Source organism: Oncorhynchus kisutch, linkage group LG10 (assembly GCF_002021735.2).
Source record: "Oncorhynchus kisutch isolate 150728-3 linkage group LG10, Okis_V2, whole genome shotgun sequence".
In the NCBI taxonomy this organism is placed as follows: Eukaryota; Metazoa; Chordata; class Actinopteri; order Salmoniformes; family Salmonidae; genus Oncorhynchus; species Oncorhynchus kisutch.
In genome coordinates this window covers 58,461,818-58,482,834 of record NC_034183.2, presented here as the reverse complement: position 1 = coordinate 58,482,834, position 21,017 = coordinate 58,461,818, and the positions used below count along the sequence as shown (strand labels likewise).

The following is a 21,017-nucleotide window of genomic DNA, read 5'->3' as shown; positions in this document are numbered from 1 at the left end:
CAAGACAAGTAACTGAGGAAATCCAAAATGGCTTTCCGGTAAAACAGATACCACAGGGTTTTACCATAACTACCCTTGGTAAAAGGAGAGGTTATGAAACATGAAAACCATTGCTTCAGATTTAGAGCCTGGACTACACTTGCCGCTCTGAATGGACTAGCCCATTTGCCGAGTCACGTTTCTCATTCTGTTTGGCTGGAACCGAGGAGCTCTGAACACACTCGGGTGGCACTGTTCCGAGGGTAAACATAGTGTAGGGCCGGACACTTTCCTCTCAGCACTGGCTTTAGGAAGAAAAACATATACAACCGACGAGTAGTGGCCAAGATCTACCACACCTCCCCACTGAGGTGCAGAACACAGTCATGACTGAGGTTGCACGTTGCCACGAAGACAGCCTTTGCTATAAGCAACTTCAGCAAGGTATAGAGGTTGACCGATTATGATTTTTCAACGCCGATACCGATACCGATTATTGGAGGACCAAAAAAATCCGATAGCGATTAATCGGCCGATTTTTTACATTTATTTGTAATAATGACAATTACAACAATACTGAAAGAACACTTATTTTAACTTAATATAATACATCAATAAAATAAATTTAGCCTCAAATAATGAAACGTTAAATTTGGTTTAAATAATGCAAAAACAAAGTGATGGAGAAGAAATACTTATTTTCCACCATAATTTGCTAATAAATTCATTAAAAAATCCTACAATGTGATTTTCTGGATTTTTTCCCCTCATTTTGTCTGTCATAGTTGAAGTGTACCTATGATGAAAATTACAGGCCTCTCATCTTTTTAAGTGGGAGAACTTGCACAATTGGTGGCTGACTAAATATTTTTTGCCCCACTGTATATGCTATGTAAGAAAGCTAAGGTTTAAGTTCCTTGCTCAGAACATGAGAACATATGAAAGCTGGTGGTTCCTTTTAACATGAGTCTTCAATAATCCCAGGTAAGACGTTTTAGGTTGTAGTTATTATAGGACTATTTCTCTCTATACCATTTGTATTTCATAAACCTTTGACAATTGGATGTTCTTATAGGCACTTTATTATTGCCAGTGGGCCTGAAGGCATAAACAGCACAATGCTTCGAGCTGCTGGCAAAACGCACGAAAGTCCTGTTTGAATGAATGCTTACGAGCCTGCTGGTGCCTACCATCGCTCAGTCAGACTGCTTTATCAAATCATACTTAATTATAAACACACAGAAATACACGCCTTAGGTCATTAATATGGTTGAATCCGGAAACTATCATCGCGAAAACGAGATGTTTATTCTTTCAGTGAAATACGGAACCGTTCCGTATTTCATCTAACGGGTGGTATCCCTAAGTCTAAATATTCCTGTTACATTGCACAACCTTCAATGTTATGTCATAATTATGTAAAATTCTGGCAAATTAGGCGGCCCAAACTGTTGCATATACCCTGACTCTGCGTGCAATGAACGCAAGAGAAGTGACACAATTTCACCTGGTTAATATTGCCTGCTAACCTGGATTTCTTTTAGCTAAATATGCAGGTTTAGAAATATATACTGTGTATTGATTTTAAGAAAGGCATTGATGTTTATGGTTAGGTACACATTGGAGCAAGAACAGTCCTTTTTCGCGAATGTGCACCGCATCGATTATATGCAACGCAGGACATGCTAGATAAACTAGTAATATCATCAACCATGTGTAGTTAACTAGTGATTATGATTGATTGTTTTTTGTAAGATCAGTTTAATGCTAGCAAGCAAATTACCTTGGCTTACTGCATTTGCGTAACAGGCAGGCTCCTCGTGGAGTGCAATGAGAGTCAGGTGGTTAGAGCGTTGGACTAGTTAACTGTAAGGTTGCAAGATTGAATCCCTGAGCTGACAAGGTAAAAATCTGTCATTCTACCCCTGAACAAGGCAGTTAACCCACCGTTCCTAGGTCGTCATTGAAAATAAGAATGTGTTCTTAACGGACTTGCCTAGTTAAATAAAATAAAAAGTATTCAAAAATATATTCAAAAAACATAAAAATAGGCCAAATCGGCATCCAAAAATACCGATTTCTGGAATGTTATGAAAACTTGGAATCGGCCCTAATTAAATCGGCCATTCCAATTAATCGGTCGACCTCTAGTAAGGCTGGACTCCAGCCTTGAAAACTTTTCTGGCCCTTTAAATGGTGGCTTTTAGCGACCTTTCAGCTTAATTGAAATTACAACGTGTCAAGAGTGGACACAGTGTGGGCTTGTGTGGAGCAGAGGGTCTCTTGACACTGTGGCATGGTTTAAAACACTTTGTTACGATGTAGTTGGTTGGCTGAGGTTCTCTTAGGTCAGTTTATGAGCCTAAAGAACCTAGTGCTACACTGTAGCAGATATGTACAGTCAATCACACTTCTGTGAAATCAAACTGTCCACTTAGGAAGCAACACTGATTGACAAATTGCACATGCTGTTGTGCAAATGGAATAGACAACAGGTGGAAATTATAGGCAATTAGCAAGACACCCCCAATAAAGGAGTGGTTCTGCAGGTGGGGACCACAGACCAGTTCTCAGTTCCTATGCTTCCTGGCTGATGTTTTGGTCACTTTTGAATGCTGGCGGTGCTTTCACTCTAGTGGTAGCATGAGACGGAGTCTACAACTCATACAAGTGGCTCAGGTAGTGCAGCTCATCCAGGATGGCACATCAATGCGAGCTGTGGCAAGAAGGTTTGCTGTGTCTGTCAGCGTAGTGTCCAGAGCATGGAGGCTCTATCAGGAGACAGGCCAGTACATCAGGAGCTGTGGAGGAGGCCGTAGGAGGGCAACAACCCAGCAGCAGGACCGCTACCTCCGCCTTTGTGCAAGGTGGAGAAGGACTGCCAGAGCCCTGCAAAATGACCTCCAGCAGGCCACAAATGTGCATGTGTCTGCTCAAACGGTCAGAAACAGACTCCATGAGGGTGGTATGAGGGCCCGACATCCACAGGTGGGGGTTGTGCTTACAGCCCAACACCGTGCAGGACGTTAGTCATTTGCCAGAGAACTTCGCCACTGGCGCCCTGTGCTCTTCACAGATGAAAGCAGGTTCACACTGAACACGTGACAGAGTCTGGAGACGCCGTGGAGAACGTTCTGCTGCCTGCAACATCCTCCAGCATGATCGGTTTGGCGGTGGGTCAGTCATGGTGTGGGGTGGCATTTCTTTGGGGGGCCGCACAGCCCTCCATGTGCTCGCCAGAGGTAGCCTGACTGCCATTAGGTAACGAGATGAGATCCTCAGACCCCTTGTGAGACCATATGCTGGTGCGGTTGGCCCTGGGTTCCTCCTAATGCAAGACAATGCTAGACCTCATGTGGCTGGAGTGTGTCAGCAGTTCCTGCAAGAGGAAGGCATTGATGCTATGGACTGGCCCGCCCGTTCCCCAGACCTGAATCCAATTGAGCACATCTGGGACATCACGTCTCGCTCCATCTACCAACGCCACGTTGCACCACAGACTGTCCAGGAGTTGGCGGATGCTTTAGTCCAGGTCTGGGAGGAGATCCCTCAGGAGACCATCTGCCACCTCATCAGGAGCATGCCCAGGCGTTGTAGGGAGGTCATACAGGCACGTGGAGGCCACACACACTACTGAGCCTCATTTTGACTTGTTTTAAGGACATTACATCAAAGTTGGATGGTGGTTTTCCACTTTAATTTTGAGTGTGACTCCAAATCCAGACCTTCATGGGTTGATAAATTTGATTTCCATTGATAATTTTTGTGTGATTTTGTTGTCAGCACATTCAACTATGTAAAGAAAAAAGTATTTAATAAGAATATTTAATTCATTCAGATCTAGGATGTGTTATTTTAGTGTACCCTTTATTTTTTGGAGCAGTGCATTTTGTTGGCATTTACGCATGTCTCCATTATCAGTAAAACATAATCAAAACCTACTTATTTCACTTACTTGCTGTGCTGTTTCGTTGTTAATTTGTTCAGTCGTTTCATTCTCAACCAGGATTTCATCATACATGTCCAGCAGTGAAGTTTCACCTGTGTCTGACCGTGGCCTCTCTTCCTCGGTGGCACTGTCACTGTGTCCGTTTCCATCTTGTCCAGCTGTGTATGTAACATTTCACGTTTCTTGTCTGCATCGAAGTAGCGGTCCTTGTTCATGGCATCGAGCATGGTGGCAACACAGTAAAGAGAGAATGCCACTAAATCGCTGGTTCACAGCCTGTGTCGGCAGTTTTGTTGAGCAGGCGTTTCAATGCCATGACAGAGGGTATCACATCTGCTGCAGGCACAGTTTATGATCTTATTTCTCGAGAGTTGTTCGAATGGAGCTAGGAGTGTGTTCATGTTTCCAAGTTTCAAACATTTTCTGAAATGCCATTGAAATTGCAGGAGCGGTATGACAAACAGCACAATCATGAGCAGGAAATACGACTTTCCTCAGTACGAAATCCTTGACGATCCACTGTGCTGTCAGACTCATAATGCTCATGGGGCTGATATCGCTGGTCCAAATGTCAGTAGTGAAGCTAATAGCAGTGATGCTATTACTGTGTAATTCCGGTAGGGCAACATCTGAAAAATTGCACACTTGGTAGTGTGTACCGGTGCTTGACCAGTCGGCGAAAGCCAACATCACCCACGACAGAGAACGATTGATTGTCAAGGGCAAGAAATTCCATTATCTTGGCGTTAATGGATTTCACCTTTGAGTTGTCTCTCTGAAATTTTCTTACTCTTTCAAATGATGCTCGACTTCTTGACTGCTCAAACCACACAGCAGACATTGTGGGCTAGGTTAGGAATGCTGTGTTGCACAACATTTTACGTGGCATCATTACGTCGTGTACCTACGTTATATAGGTATGCACGTCAGCTTTGACATTGATTTTGCACAGACGTTAAACTAGACATCGGGCAGATACAGTCGTTGGCATCTTTAGCTAATATCGGCCGATTACGATATGTTCACCGATATATCGTGCATTCCTAATTTTTATGTTGCTAACATTTTGAGCCTGTAGGAACTACTGTAATGAAACTGCAAAATTATTTTCACCATGCTGCAAAACATGTCCTTGGTCAGAAAGGCAGTAACAGAATTGTGTAACTTACATTCATATAAAGTTTCTTCAAGTTAAAAGGAGCTAATGGTGGGAAACAATACGTCTCCAGTTTCATGGGGACTGAAACCCTTTGTGAATGACCTTAAACCTCCGTTTCCGGGAGATGAGTAACTTGAGTAAGAGACGAGACTGTTTGGTGTGAACTGTATAGCTGACTCTGCACCAATTTTTAGAGACGTGAACATAACCAGCTGCATCCCAAAGACGTACTTTACCAAGCTTCACACATCTCTACTGATCATGTGGCACGCTCCACTCCTAGTCCTTGGAGAGGGTGCCAAAGCTGTGTAGTCACAGGTATCTCGTTCTGAACTCAGCAGCAGTGCAACACCTCCTGTACCGCGAGTCACGTTTTATCCCCCTAAAAAAGCTAGGCAGACGCCAACTTGTGAAAGGAGGCAAGTGCTTAGGTTAATGTCTTGGTTCCTCGCGGCAAAGAGAGACATCACTGGTAGATCTGTGACTTCAATAGCAGGCAATAACCACAGTTAGTAAGTCATATGTTGTATTATTGAAGCACATAGTTAAACTGTGAGTGGCAAGCTTTACACACATACAGACAGACACACCACATACACAACACTGGTCAGACTGACTTACCACTGTTGCGATTTTTGCGATTGGACTTGCCGCCAAGCAGCATCTTCAAGCTGTTCCTGAACATGACAGCACCGGTCTGCAGCAGCTATAGAGAAATCTGAAAAAGAAAAAGGGAGTGTTTTTAATGTAATGTAGGCTATATTTACTGATGCCGGTTATTATTTGTTGTCAGCAGTATTCACTTGGCATCTAAAGCTGGGACCGAGAGACTGAAAAATAGCTTCCATCTCAAGGCCATCAGACTGTTAAACAGCCACCACTAACACAGAGAGGCTGCTGCCTACATACAGACTTGAAATTATTGGCCACTTTAATAAATGGATCACTAGTCACTTTAATAATGTTTACATACAGTGCCTTGCGAAAGTATTCGGGCCCCCTTGAACTTTGCGACCTTTTGCCACATTTCAGGCTTCAAACATAAAGATATGAAACTGTATTTTTTTGTGAAGAATGAACAACAAGTGGGACACAATCATGAAGTGGAACGACATTTATTGGATATTTCAAACTTTTTTAACAAATCAAAAACTGAAAAATTGGGCGTGCAAAATTATTCAGCCCCCTTAAGTTAATACTTTGTAGCGCCACCTTTTGCTGCGATTACAGCTGTAAGTCGCTTGGGGTATGTCTATCAGTTTTGCACATCGAGAGACTGACATTTTTTCCCATTCCTCCTTGCAAAACAGCTCGAGCTCAGTGAGGTTGGATGGAGAACATTTGTGAACAGCAGTTTTCAGTTCTTTCCACAGATTCTCGATTGGATTCAGGTCTGGACTTTGACTTGGCCATTCTAACACCTGGATATGTTTATTTTTGAACCATTCCATTGTAGATTTTGCTTTATGTTTTGGATCATTGTCTTGTTGGAAGACAAATCTCCGTCCCAGTCTCAGGTCTTTTGCAGACTCCATCAGGTTTTCTTCCAGAATGGTCCTGTATTTGGCTCCATCCATCTTCCCATCAATTTTAACCATCTTCCCTGTCCCTGCTGAAGAAAAGCAGGCCCAAACCATGATGCTGCCACCACCATGTTTGACAGTGGGGATGGTGAGTTCAGGGTGATGAGCTGTGTTGCTTTTACGCCAAACATAATGTTTTGCATTGTTGCCAAAAAGTTCAATTTTGGTTTCATCTGACCAGAGCACCTTCTTCCACATGTTTGGTGTGTCTCCCAGGTGGCTTGTGGCAAACTTTAAACGACACTTTTTATGGATATCTTTAAGAAATGGCTTTCTTCTTGCCACTCTTCCATAAAAGGCCAGATTTGTGCAATATACGACTGATTGTTGTCCTATGGACAGAGTCTCCCACCTCAGCTGTAGATCTCTGCAGTTCATCCAGAGTGATCATGGGCCTCTTGGCTGCATCTCTGATCAGTCTTCTCCTTGTATGAGCTGAAAGTTTAGAGGGACGGCCAGGTCTTGGTAGATTTGCAGTGGTCTGATACTCCTTCCATTTCAATATTATCGCTTGCACAGTGCTCCTTGGGATGTTTAAAGCTTGGGAAATCTTTTTTTATCCAAATCCGGCTTTAAACTTCTTCACAACAGTATCTCGGACCTGCCTGGTGTGTTCCTTGTTCTTCATGATGCTCTCTGCGCTTTTAACGGACCTCTGAGACTATCACAGGGCAGGTGCATTTATACGGAGACTTGATTACACACGGGTGGATTGTATTTATCATCATTAGTCATTTAGGTCAACATTGGATCATTCAGAGATCCTCACTGAACTTCTGGAGAGAGTTTGCTGCACTGAAAGTAAAGGGGCTGAATAATTTTGCACACCCAATTTTTCAGTTTTGATTTGTTAAAAAAGTTTGAAATATCCAATAAATGTCTTTCCACTTCATGATTGTGTCCCACTTGTTGTTGATTCTTCACAAAAAAATACAGTTTTATATCTTTCTGTTTGAAGCCTGAAATGTGGCAAAAGGTCGCAAAGTTCAAGGGGGCCGAATACTTTCGCAAGGCACTGTATCTTGCATTACTCATCTCATATGTATACATTGTATTTTATACCATCTATTGCATCTTGCCTACGCCGCTCGGTCATTGCTCATCCATATATTTCTATGTATATACAGTGGGGCAAAAAAAGTATTTCGTCAGCCACCAATTGTGCATGTTCTCCCACTTAAAAAGATGAGAGAGGCCTGTAATTTTCATCATAGGTACACTTCAACTATGACAGACAAAATGAGAAAAAGAAATCCAGAAAATCACATTGTAGGATTTTTAATGAATTTATTTGCAAATTATGGTGGGAAATAAGTATTTGGTCACCTACAAACAAGCAAGGCTCTCTGTCCTCCACTCGTTACCTGTATTAATGGCACCTGTTTGAACTTATCAGTATAAATACACCTGTCCACAACCTCAAACAGTCACACTCCAAACTCCACTATGGCCAACGCCAAAGAGCTGTCCAAGGACACCAGAAACAAAATTATAGACCTGCACCAGGCTGGGAAGACTGAATCTGCAATAGGTAAGCAGCTTGGTTTGAAGAAATCAACTGTGGGAGCAATTATTAGGAAATGGAAGACATACAAGACCACTGATAATCTCCCTCGATCTGGGGCTCCACGCAAGATCTCACCCCGTGGGGTCAAAATGATCACAAGAACGGTGAGAAAAAATCCCAGAACCACACGGGGGGACCTAGTGAATGACCTGCAGAGAGCTGGGACCAAAGTAACAAAGCCTACCATCAAGTAACACACTACGCCGCCAGGGACTCAAATCCTGCAGTGCCAGACGTGTCCCCCTGCTTAAGCCAGTACATGTCCAGGCCCGTCTGAAGTTTGCTAGAGAGCATTTGGATGATCCAAAAGAAGATTGGGAGAATGTCATATGGTCAGATGAAACCAAAATAGAACTTTTTGGTAAAAACTCAACTCGTCGTGTTTGGAGGACAAAGAATGCTGAGTTGCATCCAAAGAACACCATACCTACTGTGATGCATGGGGGTGGAAACATCATGCTTTGGGGCTGTTTTTCTGCAAAGGGACCAGGACGACTGATCCGTGTAAAAAGAATGAATGAATGGGGCCATGTATCGTGAGATTTTGAGTGAAAACCTCCTTCCATCAGCAAGGGCATTGAAGATGAAACGTGGCTGGGTCTTTCAGCATGACAATGATCCCAAACACACTGCCCGGGCAACGAAGGAGTGGCTTCGTAAGAAGCATTTCATGGTCCTGGAGTGGCCTAGCCAGTCTCCAGATCTCAACCCCATAGAAAATCTTTGGAGGGAGTTGAAAGTCCGTGTTGCCCAGCAACGGCCCCAAAACATCACTGCTCTAGAGGAGATCTGCATGGAGGAATGGGACAAAATACCAGCAACAGTGTGTGAAAACCTTGTGAAGTCTTACAGAAAACGTTTGACCTCTGTCATTGCCAACAAAGGGTATATAACAAAGTATTGAGATAAACTTTTGTTATTGACCAAATACTTATTTTCCACCATAATTTGCAAATAAAATTCATAAAAAATCCTACAATGTGATTTTCTGGATTTATGTTCTTCTCATTTTGTCTGTCATAGTTTAAGTGTACCTATGATGAAAATTACAGGCCTCTCATCTTTTTAAGTGGGAGAACTTGCACAATTGGTGGCTGACTAAATACTTTTTTGCTCCACTGTATTCTTCTTCCATTCCAAAACTTAGATTTGTGTGTATTAGGTAGTTCTTGTGGATTTGTTCGATTACTTGTTAGATAATGCTGCTCTGTCGGAACTAGAAACACAAGCATCTCGCTACACTCGCAATAACATCTGCTAACCATGTGAATGTGACCAATAACATTTGATTTGATTTAAATTTCAAGTGGTGGGATAGTGCAAGGGGCAGATGAGGTAAAGATATTGCAAATTCCAGAAAGATCACCACAACGGTACAGAAGGTAAAATGTACTATTCTGTCACCTGGTAAATGGTTTTACAGAATTCAGGTACTTAAGAACAGCAATCTCTCACAGATAAATGATTCATCCTCTTATACATACTGACATATTCGTAGTCTCTACGAGGAAGAGGTGAATATAACATTAGCAGCCTGGTGGGGGGGGGGTGATTTTGTTCCTTCCTGTGTGTTATAATAACTCTTCATTCATGAGATTTGTCATGCTTCACTGAATTACTGAAGGAATATTTTAGTACCTACGTCAAACAACGTTCACACCCATACGACTGATAATTACTGGTGTGTGTGAACGTATAGGTGTATCTTTGTTCAACAGGCTTTGAAATCATGTTCATTTGTAATGTGCAAAGTAGTATCAGTGCATATGTATGTTTCTGAGCTTCTTTTTAGCTTGCATCCGGGTGCTTTGTGTAAGTATATGAGAGAAAGACCAAGAGAGATAAAAGGAGAAGGAGAAAAAGATTGTGTCTGCCTGACTATCCTTTCTCTTGCTGCCACGCTGCATGGTAATTAAGCAGGAGAAAGAGACAGTTGTGGAATGAGTGGAAACATTGGCTCTCCTCAATGCAAATAAAGGAGGCAATCTTCTTTATTTCCTAAAGTACTGCACAAATTGACTGCAGCCATTTCCTTAAAAAGTAGCAACAAATATTGAAATGTATATATTTTTTTAAAGAAATAGTTAAAGGTATTGAAAAATACCCCGGTATATGATGTATCGACTAAGCCTATCCGACACACAACCAGTTCTGAGCTGAGCGCACACCAAATAGAGGCAATTAGCAGCAGGAGTGTTCCTGATATTTGAGGAAAACCAGAGACCTTTAAAAACTCTTTCAACTGGTGTCAGCCAGTCAGTGCCACAGAGTCAAAGGGAGAGGACCCTATTCCAGGGAGACTGTAGTTTCAGTTTGGCTTGGTGCTTTTGTGTTGTACGGAGGGGGGGGGGGGGGGTAACTGTACAGTAACAGATGTTCCATGTTAAAGCTGGGGAATGACTCAGCGAGACACTGGGCCCTGTGGCTTCTTCTGGCAGCCCACGATGCCAAACAACATCAACAAAGACAAGCCAGCGTGAAGCTCCCCCGACCTCGTCTCTCCTACCCTATCCTGTTCCTTTCTCCCTCCACCCCCACACCTGTAGCCTCTCTTTTCCAATGTTTTCTTCAAATCTTAATTTCCCCCCCGTTTCTCACTCCAGTCAATCCTCTTTTCAATCTCTAGTGTCTAGTTTCTTCTAGACACGGTCTATTCATCTCCTTTCTCTTTATCCTCCATTCCGCACGCTTTCTCAATTTTTGCTAACAGTACATGTTCCCTCCATATGTCTGTGTATTTCAACTAACTCAGACCCCCCCCTCCCTTTGTCTCTCTCTCCCCCACAGGGAGTCTGTGGCCGTGGTCTGACCGCAGTCGGTTGTCCCTGGTGCCATTTCCTGGAAGCCTCTGCTTCGCCCCTCTACTTTACCACCACCCCCATGACTGTAGCAGCGTGACGTGGCAGAAGAAATAAAAACCAACAGCTTCCTTCACTTTGACTCCTTTAATCGGTTCGATACAATCCAGAGCTCCTCTGGTTCACCCTCTCTCAATGTCTAAAAAAACCTGCACAGCGAGCCAGATCGGACTTAAAGCACAGCGAGGGTGGCTGGCTTAAACAAAGGCAGCCATTCTGAGCCGAACAGACTTCCTTTAACGTTTTTATCTCGACGGGCAAAGCTACATCTTCTTCATTGCCCGCCGGGAAGTGTCTGTTCTAGCAGGTGCCAGGTATAGGAGAGAACTCACAATGAGTAAACATTTTTTTTCTACACATGTTCAATTAAACGAGCAAAGCTAATAGGAAGTTGATAGCAGTACATACTGTAGTATATATACAGTGCCTTGTGAAAGTATTCGGCCCCCTTGAACTTTGCGACCTTTTGCCACATTTCAGGCTTCAAACATAAAGATATAAAACTGTATTTTTTTGTGAAGAATCAACAAGTGGGACACAATCATGAAGTGGAACGACATTTATTGGATATTTCAAACTTTTTTAACAAATCAAAAACTGAAAAATTGGGCGTGCAAAATTATTCAGCCCCTTTACTTTCAGTGCAGCAAACTCTCTCCAGAAGTTCAGTGAGGATCTCTGAATGATCCAATGTTGACCTAAATGACTAATGATGATAAATACAATCCACCTGTGTGTAATCAAGTCTCTGTATAAATGCACCTGCACTGTGATAGTCTCAGAGGTCTGTTAAAAGAGCAGAGAGCATCATGAAGAACAAGGAACACACCAGGCAGGTCCGAGATACTGTTGTGAAGAAGTTTAAAGCCGGATTTGGATACAAAAAGATTTCCCAAGCTTTAAACATCCCAAGGAGCACTGTGCAAGCGATAATATTGAAATGGAAGGAGTATCAGACCACTGCAAATCTACCAAGACCTGGCCGTCCCTCTAAACTTTCAGCTCATACAAGGAGAAGACTGATCAGAGATGCAGCCAACAGGCCCATGATCACTCTGCATGAACTGCAGAGATATACAGCTGAGGTGGGAGACTCTGTCCATAGGACAACAATCAGTCGTATATTGCACAAATCTGGCCTTTATGGAAGAGTGGCAAAAAGAAAGCCATTTCTTAAAGATATCCATAAAAAGTGTTGTTTAAAGTTTGCCACAAGCCACCTGGGAGACACACCAAACATGTGGAAGAAGGTGCTCTGGTCAGATGAAACCAAAATGTAACTTTTTGGCAACAATGCAAAACGTTATGTTTGGCGTAAAAGCAACACAGATCATCACCCTGAACATACCATCCCCACTGTCAAACATGGTGGTGGCAGCATCATGGTTTGGGCCTGCTTTTCTTCAGCAGGGACAGGGAAGATGGTTAAAATTGATGGGAAGATGGATGGAGCCAAATACAGGACCATTCTGGAAGAAAACCTGATGGAGTCTGCAAAAGACCTGAGACTGGGACAGAGATTTGTCTTCCAACAAGACAATGATCCAAAACAGAAAGCAAAATCTACAATGGAATGGTTCAAAAATAAAAACATATCCAGGTGTTAGAATGGCCAAGTCAAAGTCCAGACCTGAATCCAATCGAGAATCTGTGGAAAGAACTGAAAACTGCTGTTCACAAATGCTCTCCATCCAACCTCACTGAGCTCGAGCTGTTTTGTAAGGAGGAATGGGAAAAAATTTCAGTCTCTCGATGTGCAAAACTGATAGAGACATACCCCAAGCAACTTACAGCTGTAATCGCAGCAAAAGGTGGCGCTACAAAGTATTAACTTAAGGGGGCTGAATAATTTTGCACACCCAATTTTTCAGTTTTTGATTTGTTAAAAAAGTTAGAAATATCCAATAATGGTAGTTCCACTTCATGATTGTGTCCCACTTGTTGTTGATTCTTCACAAAAAAATACAGTTTTATATCTTTATGTTTGAAGCCTGAAATGTGGCAAAAGGTCGCAAAGTTCAAGGGGGCCGAATACTTTCGCAAGGCACTGTATGTATATATATATATGTATATATATATATATATATAATGTGTGTGATTTCATTACTTTAAATGTAATTTGCATTGTGCATTTACTGAGTTATTTGTCAGTCTACTAAACCGTAGGCCCATGTCTGAACCCCTGTATATTATGTACATTACAATAGCCTAGTGACTTTAGCGGCATGCTGGTCAAGGTATTAGTCAGGCCTGATTATGGCAGAAGCCCAGCAAATGCAACACACATGGGTTGGTGGGTGGTAGGTGGAGAGAGGGAATATTGACACATTTTTGTAGTAAATCAAACCATTTTTCTCATACAACAATCCAATGACCCAGCCCTCCTCCCCTATCTCACAGGGGAAGAGTGGGGAGAAAGGAGGGAAATTACTTGGCAACCTCCAAAAGAAGCACACTGCTTGAAGTCATTCAGAAGCACTTCACACAATCCTCCCGTTACAAGAACACTACCTGGTGCCCCACAGGACAAGCACACCTCGACACCTCCAAGCACCTTCTAGGCTTTAAGTCAACTGCCATGTGACGTCATAGTCCTCCTAGCCAAGTCTATGCCGTATGTGTTTCTCTCCTCTTGCTGTTGTGCTCTTCATGTGGGGAAGGAAAAGGGTGCCCGGGTGCCCACTGGAGCGTGGTACTGTGTAATTAATGAGCCGCAGCGTGGCGGCGCAGCCCTCCACCATGACCTTACACAGCAGCTTCGTGCTTACGCTAACAGCGTCAGCAGAAAAACAGGCCCGGCATCAGGGCCTGTCAGAGACGGGCACCTGTCGTCGACAAGGCTACAGTGACAAGAAATGAGAGCTGACGCTGAATCCAGATTAGGACGCGATGTGACCTTAGCCAAATGGCATAGCATCCGAGAAGAGAAGGGGCTAGTTTGACAATCTGTCCCAACAAGTGAAAAGTTAACAGCGATACATTTGGGCGAGTGAAAATGAGTGGCTGGTAATTAACATGCAAGGAGAGTAGTAATCTAAGACCATAACCAGTCTGCTTGTTTGTTTGGTAGCTTGAACACAGAGGTGTGTTTATGTGTCTGTTTGCAGTACAGAAGGAAGTATCTTCCCTGAAAGCTCAGCAATATGCTATCAGCAGCCCCTCCTTCCATATGTTCTAGAAAATGGCGATTGGAGGCTGAACCTTCAACGCTATTGTGTGTTCACTCAGACAACAACCAATCCTGAGGGGCACAGAGCATCCTTGGAGCTGAAAGAATTGTCTAAGACTGCCCTAGAACTGGGCAGGGTTTATCTTCCCAGTGCTGCATGGCCTGGCCTGCTCAGAGGCTTACTCGCGTGCCGCAGTAGCACCAACGGCATTAGACCGGGCTGACTGTTTTCACCGCTGCGCTATAGTGCAATCGCTACTGTTATTCTTTAGGATTTGCTGCTGCCACAAAACAGGGCTGAAATGGGTGTGAAAAGTGAAGGGAGGTGTACAGTACTACCACGTTGGTTAAAAGGGTACATATTTTAACAGGCCTCTGTCGAAAACTAAGGGGGGAGGTTTTAGAAGTGGTCATAATTATCCCTGTTATCCTAACAAATACACGCTACAACATCAACATCCACTATTCACGCTCAGAGGCCCATCGGAACCGTCGGTTTAGGCAGTCATTAACGTTAGTCATTGTTGGTTTTTCAACATATCTGCTCCTTTACGACATCACAAAGGCCACGGAAAAACCATCAGATAACCTGTATGATTGAAGATAATGCCCTACAATTATGTGCCCACCTGCAACCATTTTCGAATGATAATCAAGGGACACTGTTAGCATGTTTACCTAAAAGATATTTGAAAGAGAGTTTCAGCAGCAAAATCACCCCTCGTTCCAGACTAGGCCCCCACAAAATAAAAGAAACAAAAACAACCCATCCAACTCCATGGTAAAATCCCCCACTTTAACGGACAAGCAGGAGGGTGGCAGGAGGGATGGGGGCTAAACCTACATAGGGTCCGTCCCTAAGCTGCCACGCACACTGGCAACCGCTCAGATGTTCATTTCAGTCACGCCACTGCACCTCTTTAGCAGTCTGGAGACACTGCCCAGAGTGACTGCTTTTCGGAGGTGGGCGATAGATTTTCCCCTCACAGGGCCTTTCAGATTAGGCTCAACTCACATCACATCTTTCCCACTCTATACCAGATTATGGAATTCTCTGTTCCTCTCACACTAATAGGAAAGCACTTTAGAAGAGGCTAGCTGAGGGCCAGACAATGCTTCGCCTGACACCACCTATCTCTCCCCCCCATGGAGAGCTAGCGGTCGATACCACTGCCTGGTTTGAACAGTTGGCTTATTGGCTCGCCGATCATTACCTGCCTTCCAGTCAAGCATAGCAAGCTCTACTGCACTCGAAAGGTGAGGGAAGAGAAAACCAGCGTTAAACTTGACCGAGTGAGGGCAGGGACTCCTGCAGAACCGCAGGGACATTGAAGTAAACTAAAGTAAAGGAATGGATGGTATTGCACAATGAGTGCATGAGACTCACTATAGTACGTTTTTCAGTAAGGCTTTGGTTTGGAGAATAGTAATCATTTTTGAACAGGGTATAAAACATGTCATACATAGAGAAGGTTTTACAACCCTCTCAGAATGTCCTAAAAATATGATTCTTTCCAGTTTGAGGTGACTAGTATATCCAAAAACTAATAAGAATAAGAAGCACAGGGAGTCTGCACAAAAGCCGGTGTGCTATGAAGTGCACACACATTTGCTTCCTCCCATCAGAGTAGGGTACATCTCTGATAACACCACATTTATACAGGGCGCATTAGTGGTGACTAACAATCACCTCTAAATCGATGGGATGAAAGCTTTTGGTTTCAATGCTGCAATTGCTCAAGAGAGAAAATTTGTTTCAGCTCAAGGATTCCATTTTCCGAAACTCTATATAGGTCTTATCTCAGAGTTGGGAGGCACTGAATAAGACCTTTATACTCCAGACTCAAATCTGACTTCTATAACAGACTGTGGAGCATTGTTGTGTTTATCGGTCTACAAGAGCTGAGAAGCATTTATGATAATCCGCTATCATGGATCAGGGGCTAATGTGAATATATATGATATTATCAAAATGAATGGGTCCTCCCTGGTTGAAGAGGAAGTTTTAAGCCATGTGATTGTTCTCGTGGAGATGAGCCCTGTAAGCCTATTTTTGTGGTTGAGTGCTACATACTGTTGTCTCAGTTAAACATATAAGCTAATTTAGCTTAGTTTGTAACTAGCTGGATCCCAGGGACTCTGAAAATAAAACAAGTCATGATCTTGCCAGTATGCTGCCTGCATCACAACCTTGCATATTGCTTTGACCATCTATGCTCTTGTAGTGCTCAGTGCAGTACTCCCTTTTAGATCACATTTCCGAAACAGATTAATTTGCATTTTATTGCAACTATATAGCCTAACTAGCTAGCTTACCTGTCCTAAAACTGTGTACCACACAAGCATAGCCAAGTGATTCAGAGAGACTGTGACAGCAGTGGGAGAGAGAGTCGGTGTGTGTTGTAGTACCCAGCTGCTGCCTCAGCATGACCATTTCACACTGCCAATCCACTTCCCACGGCAGAACATAGGGAGTACAACAGGAGTGTTACAGCAATCTCAAGTTGTTTGTTGTCAACAGACCGGGAGAGAAGCACCGACTCATAACATTAAAGAGGTGGAGGAGGTAGTGCAGCAAGAGTATGAAGCTTTACAGGAGGCTTGGTAGAAAGCCAAGAAAGAGAACCAGTATTAAATCAACTTAATACACTTACTCTCCTCGTCCCTCCTCTATATGAATATGTTCATTACAAATACAAGTTATGAAAATAAATTACCTCCACCATTTTGATGGTGTTAAATTAGTTCATTGTGAAGGAAATCCAAACAGTAAATGGTTTAGTGTTACAACGGAGAGGAGTAGTTCAGGATAAAGGAAGTAACAAAGGACAGCCTCCACAGCGTGCTGTAAGTAGAGGGAGAGCGGGTCAAGGCCGTGTGTCAGGTTGTGATATCAGAGATCCCCATGACAACAGCCTGGTACTGACACCATTCAGTTCTCTCTCTAGGGGGGGGGCCTTTTTGAGCTCTGAAAACAAGATGTCACTGTTGACCTCTCGCCCCATGAAACGGTGGGTCATTGTTACGCCCAGGAGGCACTGTGGTGTGTTGTATGATCTGTTCCCTTTGGAGGGTCTCACATGTCGCAACATGACACTGTTTGCTTTTTGAGCTGATGGGTTATTCTGTTTCTATGCACTGAATGGGGTGGGTGTCATCGGGGGGTGTATAGACACTTTAGTGCAAAGGTTCAGGTATTGTTCAAATGGGGTCCTGCTGCCTCTTCTCCTTTATCTGTCATCTTTGACTTGTGCACACAACCAAACACGGATGATGAAGTCATCTTATTGTTATCCCAAGGTAAATACCATTGAATACAGAATCAATGTGCTGACGTTTACACTAGAATGCAATTTAAATTTCATCTTAACCTCACTGTAGCAGTTACTATACACATATTTTCAGGGAGATATGATGGCAGAGAGGCCTCAACTTGCATCACCTACAGTGGGGAGAACACGTATTTGATACACTGCCAATTTTGCAGGTTTTCCTACTTACAAAGCATGTTGAGGTCTGTAATTTTTATCATAGGTACACTTCAACTGTGAGAGACATAATCTAAAACAAATATCCAGAAAATCACATTGTATGATTTTTAAGTAATTCATTTACATTTTATTGCATAACATAAGTATTTGATCACCTACCAACCAGTACAAATTCCAGCTCTCATAGACCTGTTAGTTTTTCTTTAAGAAGTCCTCCTGTTCTCCACTCATTACCTGTATTAACTGCACCTGTTTGAACTCGTTACCTGTATAAAAGACACCTGTCCACACACTCAATCAAACAGACTCCAACCTCTCCACAATGGCCAAGACCAAAGAGCTGTGTAAGGACATCAGGGATAAAATTGTAGACCTGCACAAGGCTGGGATGGGCTACAGGACAATAGGCAAGCAGCTTGGTGAGAAGGCAACAACTGTTGGCGCAATTATTAGAAAATGGAAGAAGTTCAAGATGACGGTTAATCACACTCGGTTTGGGGCTCCATGCAAGATCTCACCTCGTGGGGCATCAATGATCATGAGGAAGGTGAGGGATAAGCCCAGAACTACACGGCAGGACCTGGTCAATGACCTGAAGAGAGCTGGGACCACAGTCTCAAAGAAAACCATTAGTAACACACTACGCCGTCATGGATTAGCACGCGCAAGGTCCCCCTGCTCAAGCCAGCGCATGTCCAGGCCCGTCTGACGTTTGCCAATTATCATCTGGATGATCCAGAGGAGGAATGGGAGAAGGTCATGTGGTCTGATTAGACCAAAAAGCTTTATTTTTGTCTCAACTCCACTCACCGTGTTTGGAGGAAGAAGAAGGATGAGTACAACCCCAAGAACACCATCCCAACCGTGAAGCATGGAGGTGGAAACATCATTCTTTGGGGATGCTTTTCTGCAAAGGGGACAGGACGTCTGCACCGTATTGAGGGGAGGATGGATGGGGCTATGTAGCGCGAGATCTTGGCCAACAACCTCCTTCCCTCAGTAAGAGCATTGAAGATGGGTCGTGGCTGGGTCTTCCAGCATGACAACGACCCAAAACACACAGCCAAGTTGAGATGCTTCTTACGGAGCCACAAGGTCCTGGAGTGGCCTAGCCAGTCTCCAGACCCGAACCCAATAGAAAATATTTGAAGGGAGCTGAAAGTCCGTATTAACCAGCGACAGCCCCGAAACCTGAAGGATCTGGAGGTCTGTATGGAGGAGTGGGCCAAAATCCCTGCTGCAGTGTGTGCAAACCTGGTCAAGAACTACAGGAAACGTATGATCTCTGTAATTGCAAACAAAGGTTTCTGTACCAAATATTAAGTTCTGATTTTCTGATGTATCAAATACTTATGTCATGCAATAAAATGCAAATGAATTACTTAAATATCAAACAATGTGATTGTCTGGATTTTTGTTTTAGATTCCGTCTCTCATTGTTGAAGTGTACCTATGATAAAAACTACAGACCTCTACATGCTTTGTAAGTAGGAAAACCTGCAAAATAGGCAGTGTATCAAATACTTGTTCTCCCCACTGTATTCTACAGTAGGTGGGGGACTGGGGGTGTGGTCTCTGTAGACTAGAGCACACTGAGTTGTGCAGGCTTAATGGAGAGCATGCGATCAAAGGGTTCACTTCTTCAAAAATAACTGAGTGCTTGTTCCGTTAGGTTTCAAACATCTCACTTCTCTACCCTTTTGATTTTTGTACATTTCACATATTTGCATTCCTGCGTCCAGCCCAGTTACAGCTGCTGTATAACATGGGCATGCAAAGTTTCAGTTTGATCTGCATTGCTGAGAACCATCATAAAAAAGGTTGTCAATTAACCAAAGGGATGACAACAATAGCAGTAAGGAAGTGTCTAAATATAACTTGCTTCATCTAATTAGAGGACATTCAACTGTATCTTTTCGGATATTTACGGTATTTTGATGATGGCTCTGAAGAATGCAGACATTTTCCATTGTACTAACAATAGCTGAAGCGAAAGACATTACCGTACCACACTGGATTTGAATGCTCAATTTTTTTTTTGAGGAGATGAAGGGAGAGAAGAGCCTGAACAGATTGAGCTTCTGCCTTCTCATCATGTTTCACACTTCCACCTTTGAAGCCACTAGGTGGTGAATGAGAGCCCACAGGCTTGAGGACCACACTGGAACAACACATGGCCCTCTACTGTTATTCTGCGGGAACCTCAAACAATAAATCAGCTGCGGGTGCAGAGTCCAGGGAAGTGGAGGGGAAACGAAGAGTGGCAGAATTTACAGTACTGGTCATGGCACCATTTCCTGTGTTTGGTTTTTGAATGAGCTCTGGGGAGGATCAAGGTGCGCAGGGATTTTAGCCCTGATCCAGTGAGCAACAGTAAAGCTGATAAGAGAATGTCATTTTAACGGCAACTCCAGTTTCTGCAATCTCATGTTGATTTTCTGGTAAGTAGCCATGTGTAGTCTGAATTAGGAATGTGACAAATGGAAAATGTTCCTTATCATTTAAATGGCCATTTATTTGATTGGTTTTCCGTTAAAACGATATGACATTTTCATAACATTTCATAGCAAATTCACATTGCAGCTGCCAGCAACAGTTTGGGTTTCACAGTGCATCCCCTTCAGATGGTTAAGCACTGCACCTGTACTACCATTAATGTACCTCAGTTCCACCTCGCAAAGTTTACATTTCTTCTAATTTAACTTCTCAAAGTATTCCCATACAGGACTTCGCTGCAGTTGCTTGCCTTTCTCTGGCATTTTTCCAAATGTTAATGAAGATGACGTAGTGGTAGAGTGTCAACGCCAAAATAATTGTTTCCTCGACTCCTGCACGTTGACGACTCCCATTTATAAGTGTCAAGATTTGATTCCAATAGGATTTATTTTTTTTAAACGGAGGAGACTGAGTAGCTGCCTTTCTTCCAAGAACAAACAGTTGCATCTTTAATAGCGAGCTAGCAAGGGACAGGAAAGAGGGGGGGGGGGGGACAGGCAGGTCAACCACCAGGCAGACAGTCAGAACCGTGTACTCGGCCCATCAATCAAAAGTTGTATGTTGCAATGGTAAAGATGCAACACTTAGCTCTTACAGTCATACATAGCATCTGCGCATGTGCCCGGGTCCACTTGATGCCGTTCACAGCATGGTAGCCAGGGCACCAAACCCTGGAGAAGTTGACCTCGCACTTCACTCTTAGTTGTGGAAATTGACCCACTATGAGGTTTACTTTCTACATCGACTTCATATCATTGAGTGAGTC

At 43.3% G+C, this 21,017-nt stretch overlaps 1 protein-coding gene across 2 annotated transcripts in view; it reads right to left on the bottom strand.

Moving 5' to 3' along the window:
- The window catches only part of LOC109897321 (protein TANC2), a 137,123-nt gene that overhangs the window by 61,148 nt on the left and 54,958 nt on the right, over positions 1-21,017 (bottom strand). For both annotated transcript variants that reach the window (XM_031834229.1, XM_031834230.1), the window contains exon 3: positions 5,709-5,805. In XM_031834229.1, coding sequence (XP_031690089.1) covers positions 5,709-5,772 — 64 coding nt within the window. In that variant the 5' untranslated portion in view covers positions 5,773-5,805. The remainder of the gene's footprint in view (positions 1-5,708; positions 5,806-21,017) is intronic.